Genomic DNA, 24,818 nt, shown 5'->3' on the forward strand with positions numbered 1-24,818 from the left:
GTTTGTTTGTTTGTTTATTTATTGAGACGGAGTTTCACTCTTGTTGCCCAGGCTGGAGTGCAGTGGCACAATCTCCACTCACTGCAACCTCTACCTCCCGGGTTCAAGCGATTCTCCTGCCTCAGCCTCCCGAGTAGCTGGGATTACAGGCATGTGCCACCATTCCCGGCTAATTTTGTATTTTTAGTAGAGACATGTTGGTCAAGCTGGTCTGGAACTCCCAACCTCAGGTGATCCGTCTGCCTCGGCCTCCCAAAGTGCTGGGATTACAGGTGTGAACATCGCACCCGGCCAGGCCCAGCTAATTTTTTGTATTTTTAGTTGAGATGGGATTTCACTATGTTGGCCGGGCTGGTCTCGAACTCCTGACCTCGTGATCCACCCGCCTCGGCTTCCCAGAGTACTGGGATTACAGGCGTGAGCCACCTTGCCCGGCCGCTTTTTATTTTCATTTATTTATTTTTGAGACCAGGTCTTGCTCTGTTGTTGGCCGAGCTGGAGTGCAGTGGCACAAACATAGCTCACTGCAGCCTCAAACTCCTGGGCTCAAGTGGTCCTTCTGCTTCAGTCTCCAAGTAGCTAGGACTACAGGCATGCACCACCTTGCCTGGCTAATTTTTACTTTTTTTGAGACGGAGTCTCGCTCTAGGGCAGTGGCGCCATCTCTGCTCACTGCAAGCTCCGCCTCCCGGGTTCATGCCATTCTCCCACCTCAGCCTCCAGAGTAGCCGGGACTACAGGCACCCGCCATCACGCCTGGCTAATTTTTGTGTGTGTGTATGCTTTTAGTAGAGACCAGGTTTCACCGTGTTAGCCAGGATGGTCTCGATCTCCTGACCTCATGATCTGCCTGCCTCAGCCTCCCGAAGTGCTGGGATTATAGGCTTGAGCCACCGTGCCCGGCCTAACTTTTACATTTTTTAAGAGATGAGGTCTCACTTTGTTTCCCAGGCTGGTCTGGAACTCCTGGGCTCAAGTGGTCCTTCCACATTGGCCTCCCAAAGTGCTGAGATTGCAGGTGTGAGCCACTGGGCCTGGCCCATCGTGTCTTAAAGCAGAAAAATAATTAATTCCAAAAGATGGCAGAGAGCCAGGTATGATGGCTCATGCCTGTAGTCTGAGCTACTCTGAAGGCTGTGGCAGGAGGATTGCTTGAGCCAAGGAGTTTGAAACAAGCCTGGGCAACATGGCAAGACCCATCTCAAAAAAAAAAAAAAGACAAAAGATGGCAGAGATAAGATTTTCATCCTGAAAATATAATGTGGTGTAGTTTTGTTGGGACAGATCTTCCCTCTCAATATGCCTTCCTACCGACTGCCCCACTGGAGTCTTGTTTGCCTAATAGCAGTTTTTAGACCCTTCACTGATTCCCATGTTTTTGTTTTTTTTTTTTTTTTTTTTTTGAGATGGAGTCTTGCTTTGTCGCCCAGGCTGGAGTGCAGTGGCCGGATCTCAGCTCACTGCAAGCTCTGCCTCCCGGGTTCACGCCATTCTCCTGCCTCAGCCTCCCGAGTAGCTGGGACTACAGGCGCCCGCCACCTCGCCCGGCTAGTTTTTTGTATTTCTTTAGTAGAGACGGGGTTTCACCGGGTTAGCCAGGATGGTCTCGATCTCCTGACCTCGTGATCCACCTGTCTCGGCCTCCCAAAGTGCTGGGATTACAGGCTTGAGCCACCGCGCCCGGCCTGATTCCCATGTTTTGATAAGGCAAGAGCCATCTTCAAATCTATAAATTCCAAGGGATAGATTAATACATTTCTCAGAAGAGAGCATCTTCTGACTTACAGGAGTCCATAAACATTGTGTGGAATCAGCATAGTTTAGGTTAAGTACACACATAATTCATCAAAGTGTAAATCAGGTGAAGGAAAAAAATACTGCATTGTGAGAAAGAAAATTCAAATGTGTTATGAACATTTAAGGCAGCTGATGCCCTAAATAGGCAGAGTCAAAGAAGGTGGCCTGCATTTGGAGGTAATTTTGCATCCAAAAAGGGATTCACTTTCTTGATTTCAATCACTGAACACTGTAGAACATGTCTTCTTCCTCAAGGCCAATGTTGCTTCAGATACCAGGTGGTTTCATCTTTCAAGCATGTTGCATAGAGAGGGTTGCACTGGGCCAGAATTGCAGTCAGCCAAAAGAGAGCAGCAAACTGAACAGGTCACCATCATGGTGATGATAACTCCCCAGTTAGGCCCCTTAGGGATGAACCAGGGCACAAAGAAGCCAACAAAGCCCCAGGACATGCTCATCTCTGTGAGGCCATGATACACCATGTTTGCTGCTGGAGCTGCCTCTCTCTGATTTTTAGTATTCTGTTTTTTAATCTTTGTCCATTAAGACAAGGTTATTTGTGAATGGAAATTAGGATTGTGGGGAGTCATAGAACTTCATGAAATACTTGTGAGGAATGGGAAAAAGCATTCATCAGAGAAAAATAGTACAGTTTCACTTTGGGAGGCCGAGGCGGGCAGATCATGAGGTCAGGAGATTGAGACCATCTTGGCCAACATGATGAAACCCTGTCTCTATTAAAGTACAAAAGATTAGCCGGGCATGGTGGCATGCGCCTGTAGTCCTAGCTACTCGGGAGGCTGAGACACAGGAATTGCTTGAACACAGGAGGTGGAGGTTGCAGTGAGCCGAGATCGTGCCACTGCACTCCAGCCTGGCGACAGAGCAAGACTCCATCTCAAAAAAAAAAAAAAAAAAAAAAAAAAAGCACAATTTCTGGGAAACTTTGAGGGTCCAATTGAGAGTGATTTATGAAATACAATGAGAAATTCAGATAATACATAAGGATGTGATGAAGGAAGCAAATATGTGTGGAATTGTTATCTTTGCTTTCATGTTTTTCACTACATTATTTTAAACCTGAAGGCTGTAGAAGTCTCATGACTAACTTTGGGGCAAAGGTCCTTCTGTGCTAAATATTGTCTTGGGACCTGATGTTTTGTTATTGGCTTTGATCTCTAAGTGTACAACCTTTGTTTCCCTGACTTGTAGGAAGGGACCTCTTCAGACTGTCTCATGGGTAGAGAAATCCTACCAAATGAGGCCAAGAGGGATTACGTACTGTTGAGGCTTTGTGCTTTAACATAGTGCATTGTGGTAAAGTTACAGTTTAATAGCAGTTGTAATATACTGGATTTGAAAATAATTGAAATCTTAGCTTAAACCTCATTTTGACTTTCGGAGTTTAAATCACTCAATAATCTTATAACTGAATGGCTCCGTTTTTCAGTAGGATAGTTATTCTAAGACACTAAGTGAAAAAAAAAATTGTAACAAATTCTGACCTCCACTTGAATGGGGAAAGTTAGAGTACACATTTTACACTAAACTGTTTTCTTTTCTTTTTTTGGGGGGGGGGACAGAATCTCACTCTGTTGTGCAGGCTAAAGTGGAGTGGCACAATCTTGGCTCACTGCAACTTTCGCCTCCCAGATTCAAATGATTCTCTTGCCTCAGCCTCCCGAGTAGCTGGGACTACAGGTGCATGTCACCACACCTGGCTAATTTTTGTAGTTTTAGTAGAGATGGGGTTTGGCCATGTTGGCCAGGCTGGTCTCGAATGTGTGACTTCAAGTGATCCACTGCCTCAGCCTCCTCAAGTGCTGGGATTACGGGTGTGAGCCACAACGCTCGGCTGTTTTAAATTTTTTAAAATTAAAATTGTAAAAAGTCACGAAGTGTTTTATATACTTATTTATTTATTTGAGACAGAGTCTTATTCTGTCGTCACAAAGCGCAGTGGTGTGATCTTGGCTCACTGCAACCTCTGCCTCCCGGTTCAAGCAATTCTTGTGCCTCCACCTCCCAAGTAGCTGGGACTACAGGAGCACGCCACCACGCCTGACCTAAAATGTTTTATAACTAATGTATGTGTTTAAAAAAAAAATTATAGAATGAATGTAATTCATAGGAATACGCATTTAAATTTTTATTTTTACGGTGTACTAATTTTTTTATTGTGGCAAAATATATATAACATAAAGTGTACTATTTTAATAATTTTACATATACAATTCAGTGGCATTAAGTACATTCACAGTATTGTACAATCATCAACACTGTTTCCAGAACTTTTTCATCATCCCAAACAGAACCTCCCCACCTCTATTCTATTTTCTGTCTCTATGAATTTGTCTATTCCAAGTGCCTCATATTAAGTAGAATCATACAATATGTGTCCTTTTGTGTCTAACTTATTTCACATAGCATAATGTTTTCAAGGTTCATCTATGTTGTAGCATGTATCAGAATTTCATTCCTTATGGCTAAACAGTATTCCATTGTATATATATACCACATTTTGCTTCTCTGTGTTGATGGATCACCATCTGTTGATGGATATTTGGGTTGTTTCCATCTTTTGGCTATTGTGAATGATGCCACTGTGAACATTGGTGTACATGGATCTGTTTGAGTCTCTGCTTTCAGTTCCTTTGGATATATTCCTAGGAGTAAAATTGCTGGATCCTACGGTAATTATTTGTTAAAGCTTTTGAGGAACTGCCAGTCCATAGCAGCTGCACCATTGCACATTCCCACCAGCAGTGCACAAAGGTTCCAATTTGTCTACATCCTCACCAACATGTGTTGTTTTGTGATTTTGTTTTTATCATAGCCATCCTAATGGGTGTGGAGTGATATTGTGGGTTTTTTTCTCATTAAACTTTACTTGTTTATTCTTTTTTTGAGACGGAGTTTTGCTCTTGTTGCCCAGGCTGCAGTGCAATGGCGCAACTTGGCTCACCGCAACCTCCGCCTCCTGGGTTCAAGTGATTCTCCTGCCTCAGCCTCCCGAGTAGCTGGGATTACAGGCATGTGCCACCATGCCTGGCTAATTTTGTATTTTTAGTAGAGATGGGGTTTTTCCACGTTGGTCAGGCTAGTCGCGAACTCCTGACCTTAGGTGATCTGCCCGCCTCAGCCTCCCAAAGTGCTAGGATTACAGGCGTGAGCCACCGTGCCCAGCCTGTTTATTTTTATTTTTATTTTATTTCATTTTATTTTATTTTGAGATAGAGTCTTGCTCTGTCGCCCAGGCTGGAGTATAGTGCAGTGGTGCAATCTCGGCTCACTGCAACCTTCCTCCACCTCCTAGGTTCAAGCAATTCTCCTGTCTCAGCCTCCCAAGTAGCTGGGATTACAGATGCACGCCACCATGCCCAGCTAATTTTTGTATTTTTAGTAGAGATGGGGTTTCACCATGTTGGCCAAGCTGGTCTCGAACTCCTGATCTAAGGTGATCCTCCCGCCTCGGCCTTCCGAGTGCTGGGTTTACAGGCATGAGCCACAGTGCCGGCCTTGTTTGTCTATTTTTAAAACTAGGCAGTCAACTGTGATAGTGAGAAGGGGTCAAAGACTAGAACAAGGAGTTCAGTCTATAACTTGACTGTGAACAATCAGTTGAGATAACTGACTACCTTGGAACCAGCCTCTCATTAAACTTTGTTTCATGGGTCTCAAAATTCTGAGATGGATTCTTGGTCCTGTTGCTTCCATTAAACAGTACTAATTTAAAAACTAGTAATTTAAAACTGCCATGTGAAAAAAACTCAAAGTGGATCACAAAACAGTCATATTTTCCTTCTGAAGGTTTTACCATGCACTGTTATCATTAACCAGTCTCTTACTGTTAAACTTAAATGGCCAATCAAAACAAACAGTTCTGAGACTGTTCTTCTACCATTGATTGAGACTGGGGTGGCAGGTATTAGGGATGATATTCATTTAGTCTTCTGAGCTTTCTGGGCAGACTCGATGATATTGCCAGGTCCAGGAGCCTTCTTGTCCACTGTTTTTTTTTTTTTAATTAAAAAAAAATTTTTTTCGAGACGGAGTTTTACTCTTGTTGCCCAGGCTGGAATGCAATGGCATGGTTACGGCTCACTGCAACCTCCATCTCCTGTGTTCAAGTGATTCTCCTGCCTCAGCCTCTCAAGTAGCTGGGATTACAGGCACCTGCCACCACACCTGGCTAATTTTTGTATTTTTAGTAGAGATGGGGTCTCACTCTGTTGACCAGGCTGGTCTCGAACTCCTGACCTCAGGTTATCTGCCTGCCTCAGCCTCCCAAAGTACTGGGATTACAGGCGTGAGCCACGGCACCTGGCCATTTTTAAATTTTTTGAGAGTCTCACTCTGTCACCTAGGCTGGAGTGCAGTGGTGCTATCTTGACTTATTTGAACTTCCACCTCTCAGGCTCAAGCATTCCTCAGACCTCCGTTTCCTGAGTAGCTGGGACCACAGATGCATGCCACCACACCCAGCTAATTTTTTGTATTTTTGGTAGAGATGGGGTTTTACCATGTTGCCCAGGCTGGTCTCAAACTCCTGAGCTCAAGTGATTCTCCTGCCACAGCTTCCCAAAGTGCTGGGATTATAGGCATGAACCACTTTGCCTGGCCTTATCCTCTGTTTTGATGACACCCACAGCAACTGGCTCTCTTGCATTATGAACAACAAAACAACCCAGAGGAGGATAGTCAGAAGCTCTCAACACACATGGGCTTGACAGGAACCATATCAAAGACGCGGGAGTATTACCAGATTTCAAGAATTTAGGGCCATCTTTCAGCTTACCACAATGGCAATCAGTCTTTCCCTTCAGCTCAGGAAACTTGCAGGCAGTGTGAGCCGTGTGGCAGTCCATTACAGGAGCATAGCCAGCACTGATTTAGATTGGGTGGTTCAGGTTAATCACCTGAGCAGTGAAGCCAGCTGCTTCCATTGGTGGGTCATTTTTCCTGTCACCAGCAACATGGCCATGATGAACATTTTTGACAGATATGTTTTTGACGTTGAAGCCCCCATGGTTCCCAGGAAAAACTTCACTCAAAGCTTCATGGTATATTGCAACAGATTTGGCTTTAGTTGTAACATTGACTGGAGCCAAGGTGACCGCTTGCAGAGCGGTCTTTGGAGAGACAGACACAAGGGCTTGTCAGTTGGACAAGTTGGTAGTAGGAGGCAATCCAGAGCGTCAAGTAGAGTGTTTACACTAACATTGCCATCTTTATAGGTGACTTTCCATCCCTTGAACCAAGGCATGTTAGCACTTGGCCCCAGCATGTTGCCATCGTTCCAACCAGAAATTGGCACAAATGCTACTGTGTTGGGGTTGTAGCCAACTTTGTTATTGTAGGTGCTGACTTCCTTAACCATTTCCTTGTATCTCTTCTGTCTGTAGGGTGGCTAAGTGGAATCCATTTTGTTAACTCCAACAACTAGTTGTTTCACATCCAGTGTGTAAGTCAGAAGGAGATGCCAGCTTCAAATTCACCAGCTGCAACAATCAGGGTAGCATAGTCAGCCTGAGATGTGCCTGTGATCATGTTTTTTTTAAATGTCTTTGTCTTGGGGCATCAACTAGTTACCTAATACTTTCTGGCCTCAAGTTCCCACAGGGAACTATCTTCAGTACCACCACCCTCACACTTAGCTTTCAGTTTATCCAAGACCCAGGTGTACTTGAAGGACCCCTTTCCCATCTCAGTAGCCTTGTAGAGACTGGGTCTCATCATGTGGCCCAAGGTGGTCTTGAACTCCTGAGCTCAAGGGATCCTCATGCCTCGGCCTCCCAGAGTGCTGGGATTACAGGCATGAGCTACTGTACCCAGGTGATAAATGGTGTTTTGTCAAGTGGCAGGATTAATACTATTTGACATGGGCCGGGTGCAGTGGCTCACACCTGTAATCCCAGCACTTTGGGAGGCTGAGGTGGGTGGATCACCTGAAGTTGGGAGTTTGAGACTAGCCTGACCAACATGTAGAAACCCCGTCTCTACTTAAAATACAAAATTAGTCTAGCATGGTGGCACATGCCTGTAATCCGAGCTACTCAGGAGGTTGAGGCAGGAGAATCACTTGAACCCAGGAGGTGAAGGTTGCGGTGAGCCCTGATGGTGCCATTGCACTCCAGCCTGGGCAACAAGAGCGAAACTCCCGTCTTGGAAAAAAAAAAAAAAAAGGTCAAAAGGACTGAGTTTAGGAGGCTTCCAGAAAGGTAAGCTAGAACATGTTAATGTGCTGAGAGGGTGGCACACCATTCTCCAAGGGAGTTGAAGCTCCTACAACATTGTACATCTCACCTCTGTAACTCTTTATTTTACTGTTTATTTATATCCTTTAAAATAACGTTTGTAAGAGTCCAGTGACCAGGTTTCCATTCATTCTGTGAGCTTCTCTAACAAATTATTAAAACCAAAGGAAGGGATTGCAGAATCCCGATTTTTAGCCAGTTGGTCAGAAGCACAGGTAAAACAACCTGGGACTTGGGATTGACATCAACAGTGGGGGGCAGCCTTAGGGACTGAACCCTCACTCAACCTATGGGGTCTGACATTATCTCTAGGTAGGAGATAGAGGACACCCAGCTGGTATTTTCTGAAGAGTTGATTGCTTACTTTTTTTTTAAATTTGAGGTGGAGTCTTGCTCTGTCGCCCAGGCTGGAGTGCACTGGTGCGATCTTGGCTCACTGCAACCTCTGCCTCCCGGGTTCAAGTGATTCTCCTGCCTCAGCCTCCCGAGTAGCTGGGATTATAGGCACCTGCCACCACGCCTGGCTAATTTTTGTATTTTTGGTAGAGATGGGGTTTCACCATGTTGGCCAGGCTGATCTTGAATTCTTGACCTCAGGTGATCCGCCTGCCTCAGCCTCCCAAAGTGCTGAGATTACAGTAGTGAGCCACGGCACCCGACCTAATTATTACAGTGAGTTAATTTAGTTCTTAGCTTCCTGGTAGCCAGTTAAAAAAAAAAACAGTTTCTTTGGTGTTGAATTACAGAAATAATTTTATTATGGGAATCACCTATTTTTACAAGAGATATAGAAATATTTCCTGAATGATGATTTTAGTGCTGCTCAATCTATAAAATTAAATCATACTTTATTTTTTGTTTTTATTTTTTTGAGATGGAGTCTTGCTGTTGTCACCCAGGCTGGAGTCCAGTGGCACAATCTTGACTCACTGCAGCCTCCGCCTCCCAGGTTCAAGCAATTCTCCTGTCTCAGCCTCCTGCGTAGCTGGGATTACAGGCACCTGCTACCTTGGCAGGCTACTTTTTTTGTATTTTGTAGTAGAGATGGGGTTTCACTGTGTTGGCCAGGCTGGTCTTGAACTCCTTACCTCCAGTGATCCGCCCACCTTGGCCTCTCAAAGTGCTGGGATTACAGTTGTGAGCTACTGCTCCTAGCCTTAAACCATACTTTAAAGAAGTTTTCAGGCTCACGCCTGTAATCCCAGCACTTTGAGAGGCCAAGGCGGGCGGATCACCTGAGGTCAGGAATTTGAGACCAGGAGTTTGGCCAACTCGGTGAAACCCCATCTCTACTAAAAATACAAAAATTAGCCGGGCATGGTGGCAGACACCTGTAATCCCAGCTACTCAGGAGGCTGAGGCAGGAGAATTGCTTGAATCCGGGAGGTGGAGGTTGCAGTGAGCTGAGATCGTGCCATTGCACTCCAGCCTGGGGGACAAGAGCGAGACTTCGTCTCAAAAAAAAAAAAAAAAAAAGAAGTTTTCAGATTTTTCAGGATTAAAATTTAAGGAAATTGGTAGTTAACATACTCCTTAGTCTCTCAGGTATGTTGGCAGAACCATAACCCAAGAGGCCTATTTGAAGCATGGTTGTTAGTGATATAAAACTATTACTTGGTTCAAATGTGATGGAGTATAATATGTTCTTTGGTTTTGTTTTATGAATATTTAAGTTTTGTGGTATTTTTTAAAGAAAGATTGAAATACTTTTTGTGGTTCTGTAGAGTGCTAAGTACTAACGAAACCAAAGAAATCCTGTTTAAGCTTATTAGAAAATTGTAAACATACAAAACAATTTGAAAACATATCTGAAACACTTAGAACATTTTTTTTTTTTTTGGGAGACAGAGTCTTGTTCTGTCTCCCAGGCTGGAGTCCAGGGGTGGCACAATCATGGCTCACTGTAACTTCTGCCTCCCAGGTTCAAGTGATTCTCCTGCCTGAGCCTCCCAAGAAGCTGAGATTACAGGCGTGTGCCACCACACCTGGCTAATTTTTTTATTTTTAGTGGTTTTGTCATGTTGGCTAGGCAGGTCAAGTGATCCTCCCACCTGGGGTCCCTTCTTTTTTTTTTTTCTAAACATTAAATTGCTTTTATTGCATGACACTTAGTATGCAAATCAGGAAGTTTTAATTTTAAATGTTTGCTTTCACTAATTCTAACCACTGATTAAAGGCCTCAAAAGTACAGTATTGAGGCAGGCTTGGTGGCTCTCATGCCTATAATCCCAGCACTTTGGGAGGCCAAGGCGGGAGGATCGCTTGCGGTCAGGAGTTCAGGCCAGCCTGGCCAACATGGTAAAATCCTGTCTCTACTAAAAATAAAAAAATTAGGAGAATGAGGTAGGAAAATCGCTTGAACCCGGGAGACATAGGTTGTGGTGAGCTGAGAGATCACACCACCGTACTCCAGCCTGGATAATAGAGCAAGACTGTGTTCCAAAAAAAAAAAAGAGTATAATACTGGTTTTGTTACTAATTCTAATTTTATAATTACAGTTTCTGATGAACTTTAATTTTCTGATTAGATTTATGAATTATAGGCCAGAAATGCTCCACACATATAACCTGATTGTTTCCTTCTGGGCTCCGGTGGGACTTTTTTTAAAAAAAAAAACAAACAAAACCAGGTCTGATTATTCAATATGTCTCCAGGGAAGAGTTGCAGATTCCCTGGTAATCCCTAGTGCCAGAGTTTGACAGCCTTTATTACCATTGTCTATTTAACCAAAATCCTTGCTGCTATAAATCGGCTGTATTTCTTTTGGTTTGCTCTAGTGAAAATAAGACAAACTGTCATGATTATAGAGATCGGACTTCCATTTTTTTCCCCACTCCAAAGACTTCCTTTTTCAATGCAATTTTAGTTACTGTTACTAACCCAAGTTAATTTTTGATTAACTTGGAATCAAACCTGAGTTTTGCCATTTATTGAAAACCTGGGATTTGCCATTTATTGAGGTGTTAATTGAAATATTAATATATTTAGAGCAGAAATGTCGTTTTTTAGGGAATCTAGAGCAACAGCAAAGCTGAGGTCAAACTACCATAAGGATGGACACCAAGGAAGCTGTGTTTGGGACAAAAAGAAATCAAGATAAGGTAGATGCAAAGTAGAGAAAAGAACTGGACCCTGGGGGGAAGGGTGGTAGTTGGGAGTGGGTTATATTCTTCTAAGGGCAAAGAATAGGCAGATTTCCGAAGAGGAAGGCCCAAAAGGAAATATTGAGAATTTGTGTTCAAATACTACTTTCCCTCTGAATGTACAAGTTTTTGCTTTTAGATAACAGAGTACTTCAAACATTGATAAAGTTAGGTGTTTTGTTGGGGTGGGTTCTAATATTCAGGGCTAATGTTTCCTTGGAATAGTTGTGGAAGACACTATTGGTATATGTTGATAAAACTGTTACCAAAACCCAGCTTCAGCACTAATGCCTGTTTTTACTTGGAGGTCAAAAGGGAATCTGTGATTGAAGTGTTAAACTGACAAAATCTGTACAGAATATTTAATTTTTCCTTTTATTTTTGTGATACAAAGACTGTGTTTCTTTTCATAGCAACATGAACCGTGAAGACCGGAATGTGCTGCGTATGAAAGAACGGGAAAGGCGGAATCAGGAAATTCAGCAGGGTGAAGACGCCTTCCCACCTAGCTCTCCTCTCTTTGCAGAGCCATACAAAGTTGTAAGTTGCCCTTCTGTGAATGTTTTTTTCCCATTAGCATGACATTTTTGCTTTTAAAATATTTCATATTTGAATGTTTATATTAGAAAAGAATTACTGTGAATACCACTTAACATTTTTTTTCCTGTCCTTTACATAGAACATACTTTTTTGGGGATAAACTTTTCTTTGGAGTATGTTATGCTTACAGAAAAATACACAAAATAGGTGTTATGGCTTGAAGAGTTTTCACAGCATCGACAGCTTCATACAACTCAGATCAAGAAATAGAACGTTACTAGCACCCTAAAAGTCATCTTCCAACCCACCTCCTGTTGCTGTCTTGTGTTCTTAAAAATGTGTTCTGAGTTGGCTCACACATTTATCTCTATTTTCCTAGTTGTGCTACTAACTATGGGCGGGTACTTCACTGTTCTGAGCCTTGAATTAAATTGGAATTTTGTGACTCAATTTGCATTGTTTGATTTTTCCTGGGTGTTCTTTAAGTATGATATCAATAAAAAATGAATATTTCGTAGATGCTTTTGTTACTCTTCACTGCCATTTGCTACTTAGTTTACAAAGTTTCGGAGATTATTAGTATGTTTGAATAAATGTGTCTTCAGTATCAGTCTGATTTTTCTATTGTTAGAGACAATTATTTGGGTATCACTTGTTCATTAAATTTTTGTTTCTGCTTGTAATTATAACATTGAATTATAAGGAATATAATCTTTTCATAAACTGCCAAAATATAAGCGTTAGCTAATCTGCTGGCCCGTGGAACGTAATTTTATAAAGGCAGATTACTTTACTGTTCTTCAAAAGACTTTTTTTTTTTGAGACACAGTCTCGGTCTTTCGTCCAGGCTGGAGTGCCATGTCATGATCTCGGCTCGTTGCCACCGCTGACTTCTGGGTTCAAGTGATTCTTCTGCCTCAGCCTCCTGAGTAGCTGGGATTGCAGGCATGCACCACCTTGCCCGGCTAATTTTTTTTTTTGGAGGTGGAGTCTTACTGGAGTGCAATGACACAATCTTGGCTCACTGCAACCTTCACTTCCTGGGTTCAAGCAATTCTCCTGCCTCAGCCTCCTGAGTAGCTAGGATGACAGGCATCTGCCATCACGCCTAGCTAATTTTTGTATTTTTAGTAGAAACAGGGTTTCACCATGTTGGCCAGGCTGGTCTTCAACTCCTGAACTCAGGTGATCTGCCCACCTTGGCCTCCCAAAGTGCTGGTATTACAGGTGTGAGCCACCATGTCCAGCCACGCCTGGCTAACTTACGTATTTTTGCTAGAAATGGGTTTTTACCATGTTGGCCAGGCTGGTCTGGAACTCCTGACATTAGGTGATCTGTCCGCCTCAGCCTCCAAAAGTGCTGGGATTACAGGTATGAGCCACTGCACCTGGCCCTTCAAAATACTTTGTGAATTTAAAAGACAAGAGTCTTGCTATGTTACCTATGCTGGAGTGCAGTTGCTGTTCACAGGTGAAGTCATAGTGCACTGGAGCCTCAAAATCTTGGAATCGAGCAATCCTCCTGCCTCAGCTGCACAGGGTAGCTGAAAGTACAGGCACGTGCCACTGCGCTCGGATTATATTTTAGTATGGTTATTTTTAGGCACTTTTCAATGATTTTTTTTTTCACTACAGAATGATATATTTGGAGTATGCTTCAAGGTATTAATGTTAAGATATGAGGTAAAGCCTTCCTTTGAAAAGCCCCTTTCCATTCGAAGTTTGGAAAATTAGTTCAGAAGCATATTTTATTTCTGATTATGCTCATTGTATAATTTTATTTTTATTTTTTGTAGACTAGCAAAGAAGATAAGTTATCAAGTCGTATTCAGAGTATGCTTGGAAACTACGATGAAATGAAGGATTTCATAGGAGACAGATCTATACCAAAGCTTGTTGCAATTCCCAAGCCTACAGTACCACCATCAGCAGATGAAAAATCTAACCCAAATTTCTTTGAACAGAGACATGGAGGCTCTCATCAGAGTAGCAAATGGACTCCAGTAGGACCCGCACCCAGCACTTCTCAGTCTCAGAAGCGGTCTTCAGGCTTACAGAGTGGACATAGTAGCCAGCGGACCAGTGCAGGTAGCAGTAGTGGCACTAACAGTAGTGGTCAGAGGCATGACCGTGAGTCATATAACAGTAGTGGGAGCAGCAGCCGGAAAAAAGGCCAGCATGGATCAGAACACTCCAAATCACGTTCTTCCAGCCCTGGAAAACCCCAGGCTGTTTCTTCATTAAGCTCTAGTCATTCCAGGTCTCATGGGAATGATCACCATAGCAAGGAACATCAACGCTCCAAATCACCTCGGGACCCTGATGCAAACTGGGATTCTCCTTCCCGTGTACCTTTTTCAAGTGGGCAGCACTCAAATCAATCTTTCCCACCCTCATTGATGTCAAAGTCCAATTCAATGTTACAGAAACCCACTGCCTATGTGCGGCCCATGGACGGACAAGAGTCCATGGAACCAAAGCTGTCCTCTGAGCACTACAGCAGCCAATCTCACGGCAACAGCATGACTGAGCTGAAGCCCAGCAGCAAAGCACATCTCACCAAGCTGAAAATACCTTCCCAACCACTGGATGTAAGTCACACATTTAGAGCTTTTAACATTGTGACTATGTGAAGCAATTGACTGATCATGAAACTATGATTGAACTTGAACACTGCTTCTTTGCCTTAATAGTAAGGAATGTAAAAGTTGAAAGATGAAAAAAAAATGTAAAGACAGACTTGTGAGTTACTCCTAAGTGGATCCGTAGATCTTTTGACTTGTCCTCTTGGGAAATGGAGAAAATGTCATTCACAGTTTTCAAATATTAAGATGACAAGTCAGTTATAGAATAAAAGAATGACCAATTGATACCTTCGATTTCTGCATTTTGATTTTATAGAACAATATACCTTTGTTGTTTAAAAACAAAATTAACTTTTCTATGCTTACATTGATACTAATGAATGAGATGCAGGTCATGGTGTATGGTTATGATAAATGGGACTTTCGGGTCTGTGGAAATGGTAATATTGTATACTTTGAATGCTATGATCATTTTCTCTGGTTGTACTTAAAGGATGGAGACAGCTGTTCCAGGTTCATAGTGATGGTTTGAAATTTAAATTGAATTGCTTACCAAAGCCTTTTGGAACATTTCATTGTGAAATAGCTGAAATTATATCTTTTTTTTCAAGATGGGTATCTCATCATGTTGCCCAGGCTGGTCTGGAACTCCTGGCTTCAAGTGATCCTCTCATCTTGGCCTTCCGAAGTGTTGAGGTTATAGACATGACCATCATGCCTGGCCCAAATTTTGTCTCTCTCTCTCTCTCTCTTTTTTTTTTTTTTTTGAGATGGAGTTTCACTGTTGTTGCCCAGGCTGGAGTGCGATGGCACAATCTCGGCTCACTGCAACCTCTACCTCCCGGGTTCAAGCAATTCTCCTGCCTCAGCCTCCCGAATAGCTGGGATTACAGGCATGTGCCACCATGGCCGGCTAATTTTGTATTTTTAGTAGAGATGGCATTTCACCATGTTGGTCAGGCTGGTCTTGAACTCCTGACCTCACATGATCCGCCTGCCTTGGCCTCCCAAAGTGCTGGAATTACAGGCGTGAACCACCGCACCCAACCCCAAATTTTATCTTTTCATGTAGTTTGTGCAATTAAAAAAAGTTTGGAAAACAATGTCAGTAGCCAAAAAATTACAACTCTTAGCTCAAAAGGGTGGAAGGAAGAATCCAGGTAATGTAAAATGCTGTTTTGCAAACGTTTAAAACGTCTTTCCAGTAGCCTTGGGAAACTCACTTTGAGTGGCATTTGTTATCTAATTACTCCTGTCAAGAGAACAGTAAAATGGTAATTTGTCATTTCTTTAAACAACATGATCTTTAGAGTTTGACTTAAGTTCGGCTCTCTAATTCCTGTTTGTGCCTTAGAATAAGCAATTTGCTTTTTGTGATTTAGAAAGACTATGTAAAATGTCCATGTTCCAGACTAGTAATCTTTCGGTAATACTTGTTTAACCCATTTATGCTTAGTGTTCCATTATTGGAATGCTAAGCTCGTAGGAGTTACTTATATCCTACTGCTCAAGGTCATTGCCGAGGTCTGATTCTTCACACAAAAAATTTGCAACCTCTGGCATAAATGGGTTAACTTTGTTTATGTGCAATGATGTATCTCAGTATCATGATAGATTTTATATATAGATAAGCTTAAATTTTTGGACAAGCTGCACACCTGAAAAATTACATTCTAAAAATTATTTATAATCTGAAATATAGGATAAAAAACTTAAAACATTTGCAAACTATAAAGTTCCCCCAGCTTTGTATAGTTTGGTGATTAAAATTTTCTGGTGCTTGAAAAATTTGTATTTAAGGAAATTAATCCAAAGATTCTAAACAGTGTACTGATTTAGAGTAATGGGGTCATAAATACTTTTAATAATGTTTTGAAGTCTGTGAAGCAAATACTAAAAATTTACTGATAAAAATCTAATGTGTGCTGCTTTTTCTCTCAAGGCATCAGCTTCTGGTGATGTGAGCTGTGTGGATGAAATCCTAAAAGTAAGTTTTTTAAAAAAAATCTTTTCAATCTCTTTAATTTTTTATGCTCTGCCACCCTCTTACCCTCTGTATTTCACAAAGGATCTGAAGCAACAGTTTGCTTATATTTGTAACTTGATTATGTCCATCATAAATAATTTACTATCTTCTTTGTTTACCATTTGCCTTCAAAGAGCTAGTTTTGTTCTTTGTGTTTTTTGTTGTTGTTGTTTTGAGATGGAGTCTCACTCTGTCGCCCAGGCTGGAGTGCAAATAGTGCGATCTCAGCTCACTGCAACCTCCACCTCCCAGATTCAAGCGATTCTTTCACCTTAGCCTCCTGAGTAGGTGGGATTACAGGCGCCCGCCATCATGCCCAGCTAATTTTTGTATTTTTGCGGAGATGGGGTTTCACCATGTTGGCCAGGCTGGCCTGGAACTCCTGACCTCAGGTGATCCACCTGCCTCGGCCTCCCAAAGTGCTGGGATTACAGGTGTGAGTCACTGCACCCAGCCACGTTCTTTGCTTTTAAGTAAAACAGATTTTAATCTTAACACTTACTTTGCCTGGAAAATATCAACAAGCCAATTATAACCGTACTTTTTCATGCTTAACTGTTAATAATTTGAAGTGCAAAAAACTCAGTAGTTATCAGTCAAACCATTATGATCAAAATACTTTGCTTTTGTTCATCTGTACATACTGGTCAAATCTTACAATAATAGATTTTCTTCCAGTTTTGCACATTTTGGTTTTTTTTTTTCTTTTTTTTGATATGGAGTCTCACTCTGTTGCCCAGTCTGGAGTACAGTGGCATGATCTCGGCTCACTGTAACCTCTGCCTCCTGGGTTCAAGTGATTCTTGTGCCTCAGCTTCCTGAGTAGCTGGGATTACAGGCGCCCACCACCACGTCCAGCTAATTTTTGTATTTTTAGTAGAGATGGGGTTTCACCACATTGTCCAGGCTGGTCTTGAATTTCTGACCTCAAGTTACTCCCCCTCGCCCACCCCCCCGCCCGACCTCCCAATGTGCTGGGATTATAGCCTGAACCACTGCACCTGGCTGTTTTACACATTTTTTTCTTTTTGAACCGGAATTTTACTCTGTCACCCAGGCTGGAGTGCAATGGCATGATCTCGGCTCACTGTAACTTCCACCTCGCAGGTTCAAGTGATTCTCCTGCCTCTGCCTCCTGAGTAGCTGGGATTATAGGCACCCGCAACCAAGCCTGGCTACTTTTTTTTTTTTTTTTTTGTAGAGATGAGGTTTCACCATGTTGGCCAGGCTGGTCTGGAACTCCTATCTGCCTGCCTTGGCCTCCCAAAGTGCTGGATTATAGGCATGAGCCACCACGCGCAGCCAACATTTTGGATATTTAATGAAACATGTTTAAAATTGACACATGACCAAAAAGTACATTACTCTATTAGAAAAAGAGAAAGTCCAGTGAATTAGTGAATGACAATGACTACTTTTTGCTTAGTGGAGAAAACTGTGAGTCACATATTACTTGTATTTTCTTGTTTTTTTTTTTTTTTTTTTTTTTTTTTTTTTTTTTTGTGAGCTCCTGAATTTGTGTCTATACTTAAAATTCACTGTGAACACCTTTGAAAGACTACCTGCATTGGTTGCTTCCACTCTTTTCTTTCCCATTCCTTCCTTTAGTCCACTGTAATCTCCCTTTTACCTCTGCCATTTTGCAGAACCCGTTTCTCTATGGTCATTATCTTTCTCCCTCCATCCAGAGGCATCATTTGAGTTCTTTTTTATTCTTTCTGCTATTTATTTTTTCCTTCTGGAAACATTCTTCTTTCCTTGACTGTTTTTATGCTTCATTGTTTTTGTTTGCCTTCCACCTTTCTTGCCTCTCTTTTTTTGCCCTTTTTGGAACCCTTGTGCCTTCTCTTATCTCTTAAGTGCAGGTGCATTCTTGTAGCCTCTGCTCTTTCTGCTCTTTGACTTGCCTTTTCCACCATTCTTGGTTTTATCTGTTTGACAGCTGTTTAGTCTTTCTCTCCTGCATTGACCTCCTTTGGGTTTTGGTTTGTCTCTTAATTGCTTCTTAGCTGAGTTTCCATTTGGATTTATTTCTCTTTGCTGCTTCAGACTCAACATGTCTAAAGCCATACTTATCAGACTTCCTTGGATTAGTAGTACACCACTTTCCCATGCTTGTAAGTGTAGAATCCTAAATATCTCTAATTTCTTCCTCATATTCTATGTAGTTGCAAAACTGGATGTAGACTTTTAAAATTTTTGTTTTTTAAATATCCATTCCTTTCTTCCCATTTCTGCCACCTGGAGCTTCAATAATTATAACACTGAGTCCTCATTCAGCCTTTCTGCCTCCAGAATCTCCCTGCTCATATGTCTTTTGCATTGCTACCTGATTCTTTACTTCAGGCCCTTTACTTCAGTCTTCATAAATTAATTTTTCCCTTAAAAATTTTCAGTGGCTCTCTAAGACTATAGAAAGAATAGTATCCAAATTTAATATCCGCAGGCCAATCCTAACCTATCTCATTACTGAATGACCACTTTTGCCAAACTGGTTTCCCTAAGCCACATACTTTCTTGCTCTTTTACCTCCTTAAATAAAGTAAGGTTGGAATGTATTTCTCCTACCTCTTCAGTTATATATAGATTGTTTTTTCCTGGAATCCCAATGAAATCCTTCTTCCCCCATATCAGATTATGAGACCACAGTGACAGCTCTTTCATTTGAATGTCATACATTTCTTAGTTGTCATGTATATAAAAAGTGTAAGGGAGCATAAATATTTTCCTCTGAATCCTCAACAGTGCATAGAATTATTAGTACCTGAAAGATTTTCTTACATTTAATGATCTCTTTAATGTTATTGACATCTATATTTTATATGTACAAGGGCTTGGCACTTGGCCTTTAGTTAATAGGTGCTCAGTGATTCGATGATACTTGGAGTATTAAATCAAATTTTCAATTGAGAGTTTTGCTATTTGAGATATAAAATGCCAATTCTAAAAAGCTGAGTTTATGAGTTTTTGTTTCCTTTTCCCTTTCCTGTCTGTAGTATGCAAGGAACTTCAGGTGTGTGTTCCCTTCATATTTTCTTTGTATTTGTAGTCATATCATTTTTAGGAGCCCCATCATGAACTTAAAAAACATTTACTCTAAAAGTGATGTATATTTATTGAAAAAATGATTTATTCAAGGCGTGCTCATTGAGCACCTACTTTGTGTCAACCACTGGGAATATAGTGGTCATAATGTTATGCCTTTGAGCTGATATTCTAGAGCTGGATGTAGGAAGCAATCTATTGTATAATATTATTTCAGGAAGTGAAATTCTATTAAAAAACAAAGCATTTTAAGGGGATAAAGAGCATTTATATGCAGGTGGCTGTTTTAAGAGGTTCAAGTAGTAAAATATCAAGTTCCTTTGTCTCTTCTTCCTTCTGTCATTCTGTTGCCCAAAGCTAAACATTAACTAGGACATAGACTGTGATTCATCTTTGTCAGTTAATAAAATACTGTGGAGATCATTACATATCAACGGTTAAATTTCTCATTTTAATGTCTACTTGGTGTTCTGTTTTGTAGATGTCTGGTAATTTATTTAATCTGTACTGTGTTGGTGTCAACCTAAATAACAGAGACTCTCTAAAAGAAAAGATGATGGGAATAGAGCATTGCATTGGGAGTACACGTGCCATAGTAGTCTATGTGCACATTTAAGGAGGTAAAGAGAGACAAAGGTTTTTAAAGGAAAAAATGAAGACGATTACGTAATTGTTTTTGAAATAATTATCCTTGGCTACAAAGATCAGTAGTAAGGAGGACACCAGTCTGAGGTCGGACAAGCTGGACAGGTGTCTTTATGGAAGTCTTTTTTTGGTTTAGGGTTTTGATGACCTTTGTGCAAGGTTGTGGTTTTTGTAGACTTTTTTGTTTATCAGGCATACAAGCATGAGAAACCTTTCTTCATGGTCTTTTGCAGCTCAGGGTGTTTTGTTTTGTTTTTTTTTTAATATATATATATATAAATATTAGTGACTCCATTTTGATTCTTACAACTTTCACATTGACTACCTAGGTTGTTTCAGTTTTTAAAGTGTGAGCCCCTTGTATGTGTATCTTTACAAAACTGTGTGGATATTGCTATGCGATAAATTCCTAGGTGTTATACCACTATTAATTTGTTGCGTTTCCTTAATTTACCTGATGACTTACTTTGAACTAAATGCCAGAAATAATATACTCTCTCCTTATTCTCATACCTCTGTCTTCTTGGCTTGTCTAACATACACATTGTAATCTTACCAGACCTCACCCAGACATATTTGGCATTAAGATTAGGCAGAAGGCATTGAATGAAATCAAACTTAGGGTCTTGCTTTTCCGTTTTCCTCCTCATGTGTTTTTGAAATTTCTCTTCTGATTTCTTCCCCTGACAATTTTTTTCTATGATTATATAGACTCTATAGCCAGACTTTTGAGGATGAAATATAATGTTCATTATTTACTAAGTGTATGGCCTTGAATAAATAACTATTGTGCTTCAGTTTCATCCTAAATAGAGACAGGATGATAGTGGTATCAACCTCATCATGTCATTGTGAGTACTAAATGAGTAATAAACATGTAAAACACTTAGCACAGTGTCTGGCCCATTCAAGGTACACAGTAAATGTTAGCTGTTTACTTTATCATTGTCCCCTTCCTCCCACTATCACAGCAAGCTCTTCCTTTTTAGTGTTTTATTATGTCCCTTGTATTTGATTACAGGCTGATTTCTGTAACTATTCACAGGTTTCATAATTTGAATTGGAAACTCCTCAAAGCCAGGGAGTATTTACTGATCTTCTTATTACTACCTACACCATAGTGCCTTACACACAATCGTGCTTAATATTTATTGACTAAGTATGTAGAATTTTGGAGGAGCTGTCATGAAACCAGTATTTATAAATACAAATCTGGTTTTTAGCTGCATAATTTTTATCCTTGACCTGGTTGAAAACAAACTGTAATAATTACATTTCAGGAGATGACGCATTCATGGCCTCCCCCTCTAACGGCTATTCATACACCATGCAAAACAGAACCTTCCAAATTTCCTTTTCCAACTAAGGTAAGTAAATAAAATGTATCTTTCATAATGTAAGAAAACTCTAAATGGCTTGACTAAAATCATATGGATTAAAAATTGTCTTGCCATTCCCATTCTAGTGGGAGACAGACAGTAAATAAGTAAATAAATAGATAAATTCAGATAGTGACAACTGTTATGAAGATAATTAGCAGGGTAATAGAATTGAGAGCATCTTGGATCAAGAGGTATTTAAGAAAGCTTTGACGGCAATATGGGAGAGAGATTTAAAAGACATTAATATAGCCGGACACAGTGGCTCATGCCTGTAATCCCAGCACTTTGGAAGGCTGAGGCAAGAAACTCTCTTGAGGCCAGGAGTTTGCGTCCCCCTGGTCAACATAGCAAGACCCTGTCTCTACCAAAAATTGAAAAAACAAAACGAAACCTTGGCATAGTGGCCCATGCCTGTGGTCCCCATTACTGGGGAGGCTGAGATGGGAGGATCACTTGAACCTGGGAGGTCAAGGCTGCAGTGAGCTGTGATTGCACCACTGCACTCCAACCTGGGCAACAGAACAAGATTCTATCAAAAAAAAAAAAAAAGACATTCATATTTATTGCAAACTATTATGGTATTGTAGGCCTGAGGTGGTAAGGGCTTCTCAAACTGTTGTTTTAAGAACCTGTTTCTATAAGACATAGCAACCATACTTATGTCCCATGGAAGGAGGTTCCTCAGATAACAGTTCCAAGGTTGTTTAAAATCAGCAGATTGATTTTTTTTTTAAACTTGTACTTAACAGTATTAATTTACACTTAACACAAATAATACAGAAATACATTCTCCTAGTGAAAGTTTGACCAGGACCCCTAATAATAGCCTTTCCCCAATTCCGTCCCCTTCATCCCAACAGAGCTCCTTTCATAAGTACCTTTGCAAGTCTATATTCATGTAATACATGTATAATCATTACATGTAAGCATTTTCTCATTTATTTCTACACAAATAATATTGTTCTGTATCTTTCACCAGTCAGCAGTAGGTCTTGGGGACCTGTCTATGTTACTACATGTAGAGGTGTTTTGTTTCTTTGAATTGCATCGGTAGTGTTAATGTATCCTAGTTTGTTTAGCCATTTCTCTTTGGTATTTAAGCTGATAGCAAGTTTTCATTTCTATAAATGTTTCTTCAGTTGGTATCTTTGTTCATGCCTTCTGTGTGCATGTGATTTTCTTTAGGGTAAAAAGCAAAAAGTAGAATTGCTGAGTGTTGAGAGTATATACTTAATATATACTCTCACAAATTCCTTCCATAGTTCTATTACAGGATTTGTACCAGCCAGTATTCCCACTTGTATTACCTTTTGTTTCACACATGCACACCACCATTTGATATTATTAAACAGCAGTGTTTTGAGTGAAAATGGCATTCCATTTGCTTGATTGCTAGTGAGGTTCATCATCTTTACATATTTGTTATCCATTTGGTTTCTTTGTGGGTAAATTTGCTTATTCTCACTGTCCTTTGGGTTGCATTTTTTACCTATTGAGTTTTAGGTGGTCTTCCTTTTTTGTTTTGTGTTGTTTTGTTTGAATTCTGGATTCCAATAATTTCTTATACATGCTGAAAATTTATCTACCAGTTAGATTCTTTTCTTTTTATGGTCTAAAGTTTTTAATTTTTGATGAATAAAATTTATCTTTCTCTTCCTTTATAGTTTTTGCTTTTAATGTTAAAGAAGACTTTTCTTTTTCTAGAATCATAAACATACCCTCTTATTTTTCTTTCAATGTGGTTTTTAGTTTTATTTTTTATGTTTACCTTCGTGAATGATGTCAGGTAGATTTAAAAACTTTTTGTCTATATTTATGCCATGTCACTCTTACCTTTTATATCTTTGTTTACATATACAAAATGCACTGGTATTTATTTATTTATTTATTTTGGTTTTTTTCCTGAGATGGAGTCTCCCCTTGTCACCTAGGCTGGAGTGCAGTGGTGTGATCTCTGCTCACTGCAACTTCTGCCTCTTGGGTTCAAGCAGTTCTCCTGCCTCAGCCTCCCGAGTAGCTGTTACTACAGGTGCCCACTACCACGCCCAGCTAATTTTTGTATTTTTAGTAGAGACAGGGTTTCACCATGTTGGCCAGGCTGGTCTTGAACTCCTGACCTCAGGTGATCCACCCGTCTCGGCCTCCCAAAGTGCTAGGATTACAGGTGTGAGCCACCGCGTCTGGCCAATGCACTGGTATTTAATGTGCAGTTTGAGTTTTGTTTTTTGTTTGTTTGTTTGTTTTGAGATGGAGTCTTGCTCTTTTGCCTAGGCTGGAGTGAAGTGGTGTGATCTCGGCTCACTGCAACCTCCGCCTCCTGGGTTCAAGTGATTTTCCTCCCTCAGCTTCTCAAGTAGCTGAGATTACAGGCGCGAACCACCACGCCTGGCTAATTTTTTTTTGTTTGTTTGTTTTGTTTTGTTTTGTTTTGTTTTGTTTTGTTTTTTTGAGACGGAGTCTCGCTCTGTCACCCAGGCTGGAGTGCAGTGGCCGGATCTCAGCTCACTGCAAGCTCCGCCTCCCGGGTTCACGCCATTCTCCTGCCTCAGCCTCCCGAGTAGCTGGGACTACAGGCGCCCGCCACCTCGCCTGGCTAGTTTTTTGTATTTTTTAGTAGAGACGGGGTTTCACCGTGTTAGCCAGGATGGTCTCGATCTCCTGACCTCGTGATCCGCCCGTCTCGGCCTCCCAAAGTGCTGGGATTACAGGCGTGAGCCACCGCGCCCGGCTAATTTTTTGTATTTTTAGTAGAGACAGGGTTTCACCATGTTGACCAGGCTGGTCTCGAACTCCTGACCTCAGGTGATCCACTTGCCTCTGCCTCCCAAAGTTCTGGGATTACAGGCGTAATCCCCGAGCCACTGCGCCCGGCCTGCAGTTTGAGTTTTGATACATATGTGCACCTGTATAACCACCACCATAATTAAGAATTAGAACATTTCCATTACCCCCAAATTTCTTCATATTCCTTTGTAGTCTCCCTTGCCTCTACCACTGTCCCTATTGCAATTTCTGGTCTATTTTATGTCACTCTAGATAAGTTTTTTTTTTTCTAGAATTTCATGTGAATGGAATCAGTACATCATGTGCTTCTTTTATATATTTACCTTCATTTTCTCAGTATACAGTTTTGTAATTCTTCCATGTTCTTGATTGTATCCATAGTTTTTCTTTTTCTTTTTCTTTTTTTGAGATGGAGTCTCGCTCTGAGTCTCACTCCCAGAGTGCAGTGGCATGATCTCGGCTTACTGCAACCTCCGCCTCCAGGGTTCAAGCGATTCTCCTGCCTCAGTCTCCTAAGTAGCTGGGCTTACAGGCATGCACCACCACGCCTTGCTGATTTTTGTATTTTTAGTAGAGACGGAGTTTCGCCATGTTGGTCAGGCTAGTCTCAAAC

General features: G+C 41.0%; 1 protein-coding gene and 1 pseudogene across 3 annotated transcripts in view; one reads left to right on the forward strand and one right to left on the reverse strand.

Annotated features, from left to right (window-relative positions):
* LOC105467160 (ALF transcription elongation factor 4) overlaps positions 1-24,818 on the forward strand; it is an 88,558-nt gene that overhangs the window by 13,375 nt on the left and 50,365 nt on the right. Inside the window, exons 2-6 of one of the 3 annotated variants that reach the window (XM_011716605.3) lie at positions 11,065-11,156; positions 11,612-11,738; positions 13,535-14,329; positions 16,266-16,310; positions 21,320-21,406. In XM_011716605.3, the coding sequence (XP_011714907.1) occupies positions 11,616-11,738; positions 13,535-14,329; positions 16,266-16,310; positions 21,320-21,406 (1,050 nt within the window). In that variant the 5' untranslated portion in view covers positions 11,065-11,156; positions 11,612-11,615. The remainder of the gene's footprint in view (positions 1-11,064; positions 11,157-11,611; positions 11,739-13,534; positions 14,330-16,265; positions 16,311-21,319; positions 21,407-24,818) is intronic. The other 2 variants (XM_011716604.3, XM_011716607.3) reach the window with 2 other exon arrangements.
* On the reverse strand, positions 2,048-2,279 carry LOC112424084 (V-type proton ATPase subunit e 1 pseudogene; annotated as a pseudogene).

Source organism: Macaca nemestrina, chromosome 6, assembly GCF_043159975.1.
Source record: "Macaca nemestrina isolate mMacNem1 chromosome 6, mMacNem.hap1, whole genome shotgun sequence".
In the NCBI taxonomy this organism is placed as follows: domain Eukaryota; kingdom Metazoa; phylum Chordata; class Mammalia; order Primates; family Cercopithecidae; genus Macaca; species Macaca nemestrina.